This window comes from Oncorhynchus mykiss, chromosome 2, assembly GCF_057628025.1.
Source record: "Oncorhynchus mykiss isolate SJ-2025 chromosome 2, ASM5762802v1, whole genome shotgun sequence".
Lineage (NCBI taxonomy): Eukaryota > Metazoa > Chordata > Actinopteri > Salmoniformes > Salmonidae > Oncorhynchus > Oncorhynchus mykiss.
Window position 1 is genome coordinate 100,072,091 of NC_143023.1, and position 6,908 is coordinate 100,078,998.

The 6,908-nt window shown below is 44.2% G+C and overlaps 1 protein-coding gene across 1 annotated transcript; it reads left to right on the forward strand.

Moving 5' to 3' along the window:
- Positions 1–481: 481 nt before the first annotated feature.
- LOC110500919 (cAMP-regulated phosphoprotein 19) lies at positions 482–3,389 on the forward strand. Its single transcript, XM_036960813.2, has 3 exons — positions 482–1,004; positions 1,595–1,717; positions 1,979–3,389. The coding sequence occupies exons 1-3, from the start codon at positions 942–944 to the stop codon at positions 2,153–2,155; spliced, it is 363 nt and encodes a 120-aa protein (XP_036816708.1). The 5' UTR covers positions 482–941; the 3' UTR covers positions 2,156–3,389.
- The last annotated feature ends 3,519 nt before the right edge of the window (positions 3,390–6,908 follow it).

Sequence of the window (6,908 nt, forward strand, 5' to 3'; positions counted from 1 at the left end):
CACTTCCTAACCTCCTGCCCAATGTATGACCATATTAGAGACACATATTTCCCTCAGATTACACAGATCCACAAAGAATTAGAAAACAAATTCAATTTTGATAAACTCCCATATCTACTGGGTGAAATTCCACAGTGTGCCATCACAGCAGCAAGATGTGTGACCTGTTGCCACAAGAAAAGAGCAACCAGTGAAGAACACACACCATTGTAAATACAACCCATATTTATGCTTATTCATTTTCCCTTGTGTACTTTAACCATGTATACATCGTTACAACACTGTGTATATATATATATATATATATATATATATATATAATATGACATTTGTAATGTCTTTATTGTTTTGAAACCTCTGTATCTGTAATGTTTACTGTTAATTTTTATTGTTTATTTCACTTTTGTATATTATCTACCTCACTTGCTTTGGCAATGTTAACACATGTTTCCCATGGCAATAAAGCCCCTTGAATTGAATTGAGAGAGAGAGGCACACAGAGAGAGAGAGAGAGGCACAGAGAGAGAGAGAGAGAGAGGCACAGAGAGAGAGAGAGAGAGGCACAGAGAGAGAGAGAGAGAGAGAGAGAGAGAGAGAGGCACAGAGAGAGAGAGAGAGAGGCACAGAGAGAGAGAGAGAGAGAGAGAGGCACAGAGAGAGAGAGAGAGAGAGAGAGAGAGAGAGGCACAGAGAGAGAGAGAGAGAGAGAGAGAGAGGCACAGAGAGAGAGAGAGAGAGAGAGGCACAGAGAGAGAGAGAGAGAGAGGCACAGAGAGAGTTTTTTTTCTCTCTGTCTACATACAATCTGCTGCACCACGAGAGAAAAGGGAGGGAGCCACACGGTCTTTTTTTGTGTAGGTGGTCTGGCTAGTAGCTGTGTGTCTAGTGTTGTTGGTGTAACCTTCGTTTTTGTAGAAAACTGGACATTTACATAGTTCGCCATGTCCGAGGAGATTGAAGGAACAAGGCCTGCCGTCGGGGAGGCAGCCCACGAGGAACAGCAGGTTAGAGTTGTATTACGTTGATGCTAACAAGCTAGGTTAATGATACATTGCTAGTAGCCATGTCAAATATGTCTGTCAAAGCAGCAGTTTAGTTAGTTAACGTTTAGTAACTTAATTTATTTCAAATGTATCATCACCGTGCATTGAACTGTGCACATAACCATTATTTTTTATCTATCAATATGAGTGGTTAGCTGGTTAGCAACACAGAGATAGCTTTATTAATTTTACCGGTAGCTAGCTAGCTAGCTATGTAGCTTAACTAGATGTTTTCAACAATTTTGTCTGCCTGCGTTCATGCATGCCGCTAAACTACGCTTTTTTGGGGGGGAGGGGGGCACATTGCAGATAAGCTGAAGGCTATGTTGCCAGCTAGCAACCTAACCCCACTCATTGGAGAATCAAATCAAAGGTCATAATTTATCTGATAGAATCATAACCAGTAGCTAAACTAAGCGACTTGTCAACCCTCGAGATGGACAAAAACACCATTTTGTTGCTGTTGATCATGGTAACATGACATACCATGTCACCACAACCCTATTAATTTGTGTTTATACTGTGTATTGTGTGTTGTTCCGTCAACACAGGAGATGGATGACACAGTCCTCAGCCCGGAGAAGGCAGAGGAGGTGAAACTCAAGGCCAGGTTCCCTCATCTTGGAGCCAAGCCTGGGGGCTCTGACCTGCTCCGGAAACGGATTCAGAAAGGGGTAATAATGGCCTGATGGTTGTGCCCTGCAAACACAACACTAGTTAGGCTGAACGTGCAAACTAGGCTATTTACACTTTACATTCACTTGCTTTCACAGCAATGCATTTTTGTTATGGAATCCTTGTCATGCTTTTTTTTTATAAGCATTGGTTTTCATTTTCTTGGACAACACAAACATCTTTGTAAAGGCTGTAACAAATCTGATCTGTGATTTATTTATATATACAGTATATATATATATTTTTTTTTCTCTGTTCAGCAAAAGTTCTTTGACTCTGGGGACTACAACATGGCCAAGGCTAAGGTGAAGAACAAGCAGCAGCTCCCTGCAGTGACGCCGGCTGAGAAGGCAGAGATAACCGGGGACCACATCCCCACACCCCAGGACATCCCCCAGAGGAAGCCCTCCATCGTGGCCAGCAAACTGGCTGGCTGAGGGGCTGATGGAAACAGGGAAGCTTTGGAAAATTTGAAATCTGTTCTGTTCTGGTGTTACCATTCCATCGCTCTCTCTCTCTCTCTCCTCTCTCTCTCATGCCAGTCCCAATTCAATCCCTACTTCCTTTACCTCTTGGCCCTAACCCTTCAATGTTTGATATATCTTGCTGTGGCTTCCACCACAGTACCTACACCTTACAGATTTGCAATCATTGAATGGTTAGAGCCAGAGGGAACAGGCAGAGAGGTAATTCAGATCAGTGCATTCTGTCTCCCTCCATCTCTTTTCTTTCCTAGACAGCTGTATTCTGCCCCCCAATTTTTTGTCCTCACCATCACCACCATCTCTATATGAATTCTGAAAAATAATATTTTTGAGAATCAAGCAGAAAGACTCCTGAGAAATATTGCTGCCAGAGGAGGACTGTCTTCGGATACTGACTGAAAAAATTGGTTTAAAGGGACACGTTTTTTGCAAAGTCTAGTTCAAAGTGGCCTGTATCTACTGTAGTGACTTATGTAAACTGTACATAGCCTATCACCATGTATGGGAGAGGCCAGGTCAATATCTTAGACATGTTTTACCTTCTATGGCTTCCGTTGACATTTTAAATTGTGAGGTAATATTCTAGAACCAACCGATGAGAATTCTTGATCACTCTTAGAATCCTGTTCTGGTTCCAGATCTATTTCTGTTTGTCTGGACAGCTTCTTGACCTTACAGTCATTGTCTAGACAACACAAACCGATCTGGTACCATCAGTCAAATGCCCTCCTCCACTGTCCAAAAGCTATGTTGTTTGTTTTGATGCATTGATTGAACATAGCCTGTATCGCACAGTAGCTGTCATGTATATTATGACTCTCATCTAAACCTCTTAAATGACCTTTAACAGTTTATGAGCCTCTGTTTTCTCTTGGGCAATATTTGCTCACTCACTCCAGTGAGAGAATCTCTGCTTGTCTGATGATATGGATCCCTATATAGTGCACTCCCTGTGAGGCTCTGGTCAAATGTAGTGGACTAGGGGTTAGGATGCCATTTCTGATGACATAGCCTCTGTGAATCTAGCCTAGGAATGCCTGCCTGCCTCTATATCTGAGACTCGGGTAAATTAGGTTTAGTAGTCGAGCAACTCGCTTTAAATGAAGTGTTGGTTTGAACGGTGTGCATGTGCATTGACTGTGCAGTCACGTTGTGCCATTTGTAAATAAAATAGTTTTGCACAATAGCTTTGTTTTGACCTTTTGTTCTCTTGGTTGATGTTTTACTTGTTTTCTGCTTTCACAGTAGCTCTAATACTACAGCTTTAATGTCTACGTTGACCAACACTGGCAAAGAACACAATGAACGTGGAAGAGAATATAATAGGCCCATTTATCTTCAAATCCATCCATTTATTAGTCTGGGTGACGGTCTGTAGCCTGGGTGACGGTCTGTAGCCTGGGTGACGGTCTGTAGCCTGGGTGACGGTCTGTAGCCTGGGTGCCGGTCTGTAGCCTGGGTGCCGGTCCGTAGCCTGGGTGACGGTCCGTAGCCTGGGTGCTGGTCTGTAGCCTGGGTGCTGGTCTGTAGCCTGGGTGACGGTCTGTAGCCTGGGTGCTGGTCTGTAGCCTGGGTGACGGTCTGTAGCCTGGGTGCTGGTCTGTAGCCTGGGTGACGGTCTGTAGCCTGGGTGCTGGTCTGTAGCCTGGGTGACGGTCTGTAGCCTGGGTGCTGGTCTGTTTACTCTCTTGTCAACTCCTAATGGAATTGTCATACCAAATGACCGCAATGGAGCTGGCAAGAACACAAACTGATCTGGAAACAGGTCGGCTCTATGAGCTCATCTGCATTTGACAATCGATGTGTTCTTTTAATATTTCATATTGATTCATCCAGTATCCCACATGTTTGGCTTCTTTTCCCCCCCAAAACAGAACCGTGAACTGTTGAAACAAAGTTGATTTCTAATAATAATACATGGGATTTATGTAGAGACCCATAAGTCACTTTCCAATTGTTTTTCAATTTATAATTTGAAATGACTTGTAATCTTCATAACCTAAAAGTTTTTTTAATTTATTTTACTTACTTGACACATTTGTAATTTGACAAATCTGAACAGTGTTTTCAATAACATTATTAAATACATCTGGACTGTGTTTTCCATAACATTATTAAATAAATCTGGACTGTGTTTTCAATAACATTATTAAATAAATCTGGTTGTTTTTATTCTTACCGATTGAATTTATTTTGGGTAACATACATATTCAACAAAATGTACAATGTGGACCCAGAGGATATCACAGCTTGTTTCCATAGTGATCCTCGATGGTAAAAACAATAACACGTCTAATGATTAAAAGACAAAGAGAAAATTACAAAATAACCATAAATACATTCATTTATTTTAACATCCTAAAAAGTGACACTATTCACAGCACTTCTCCCGAACCTTAAAAATCAACCGTTATTAACTTCACGTTAAAACAAATCTATTAATCCTTCAAATAAATACACCGTACTAGCAGTAGGGGGCGCAAGAGGCAATGTAGTGGTTTCTCTGATTTAGACAACCTTGTCCAGATTAAAATCTTTGCCTGCTTTTTTAAACTATTTCAGAGGCCATTCCATAGACAAATGCCTGTATAAAAAAAAAACGTGCTCCTCACAGTACTGTTTACTCTTGGGATTTTACAAGACATAACAAACACTAGCTCTGCTATTGTAACTGTGTTGGTTATGGACCATATCAATGTGGTTTTTCATATAACCTGGGGTACGATAATTTAAGATTGATTGACATGAGGCTGATTCCAATAGGGCTCTTGGTGACAGGATATTAAATTCTGCGTGACTTGGTTATTTTGTATAAATGGATAATACACTAATATTGGTTTTAAACTAAACCTTTACCGTCCGTACATAGCCGTTGTAATACCTACTAATTTGTAGTATTGTACGGGTATAAAGGGTTAAATTATCAAGCCCAAAACCTCACCTTAACATTCACTCTCCTCTCTCGGATGCCAGCGCTCTCACCCTGGACCCCAACACAGCCTACTGCCAGCTGTACCAGTCTAGAGGCAACAAGAAGGTGGACCCCAACACAGCCTACTACCAGCTGTACCAGTCTAGAGGTAACAACAAGGTGGACCAGCACTACCACAGCCTACTGCCAGCTGTACCAGTCTAGAGGCAACAAGAAGGTGGACCCCAACACAGCCTACTACCAGCTGTACCAGTCTAGAGGTAACAACAAGGTGGACCAGCACTACCACAGCCTACTGCCAGCTGTACAAGTCTAGAGGTAACAACAAGGTGGACCCCAACACAGCCTACTACCAGCTGTACCAGTCTAGAGGTAACAAGAAGGTGGACCAGCACCAACACAGCCTACTGCCAGCTGTACCAGTCTAGAGGTAACAAGAAGGTGGACCAGCACCAACACAGCCTACTGCCAGCTGTACCAGTCTAGAGGTAACAAGAAGGTGGACCAGCACCACCACAGCCTACTGCCAGCTGTACCAGTCTAGAGGTAACAAGAAGGTGGACCAGCACCACCACAGCCTACTGCCAGCTGTACCAGTCTAGAGGTAACAAGAAGGTGGACCAGCACCACCACAGCCTACTGCCAGCTGTACCAGTCTAGAGGTAACAAGAAGGTGGACCAGCACCACCGCAGCCTACTGCCAGCTGTACCAGTCTAGAGGTAACAAGAAGGTGGACCAGCACCACCGCAGCCTACTGCCAGCTGTGCCAGTCTAGAGGTAACAAGAAGGTGGACCAGCACCACCACAGCCTACTGCCAGCTGTACCAGTCTAGAGGTAACACCACCGCAGCCTACTGCCAGCTGTACCAGTCTAGAGGTAACAAGAAGGTGGACCAGCACCACCACAGCCTACTGCCAGCTATACCAGTCTAGAGGTAACAAGAAGGTGGACCAGCACCACCACAGCCTACTGCCAGCTGTACCAGTCTAGAGGTAACAAGAAGGTGGACCAGCACCAACACAGCCTACTGCCAGCTGTACCAGTCTAGAGGTAACAAGAAGGTGGACCAGCACCACCACAGACAGTACCTCAAGGTTCGACTGCCAGCTGTACCAGTCTGTACCTCAAGGTACCTCAAGGTTCGACTGTCTGCCCCAGGTCCTCTGCCAGCTGTACCACCTAATGCCAGCTGTACCAGTCTAACTGCGCCAGGTCCTCTGCAAGGATCCCTTGTCCGGAGGTGCCTACTACTGGGAGGTGGAGGGAAAAGGGGGGCCTGCACCTAAAAGGACCTCAAGAGGACAGGCTACGGGGACAGCTCCGATTCTAGCCACTCTGCCCAGCATAGTAAAGACCAACTGGATATCAATGCACCCTATTCATCCCGGATAGGGGTCTTCTTGGACCTATCGGCAGGCACCCTCTCCTTCTACACCATGAGGGGTACCATGTCTCTCACCTACCGCTTCAATGCCTCTTCCGCTGAGCACGTCTATCCAGGTTTCTGAGTCTGGTATCAGTCAGCGGTCACCATTGCGCTTTCACACCGAGGATTGGTGATTATCGAGGGGCAGATTTGTGGAAATATAAAAAAAATAAAATAGTTTTCATATATTATTATTCACTATGGATGTTCAAAAAGCTATGACTTACATTTCTGAGCAGCAGACCAGGTACATCTATATGTGCTCAGGCCCTCAACATGATCAGGACAGAGAAACCAGACACACGTTCCCTCAACATGATCAGGACAGAGAAACCAGACACACGT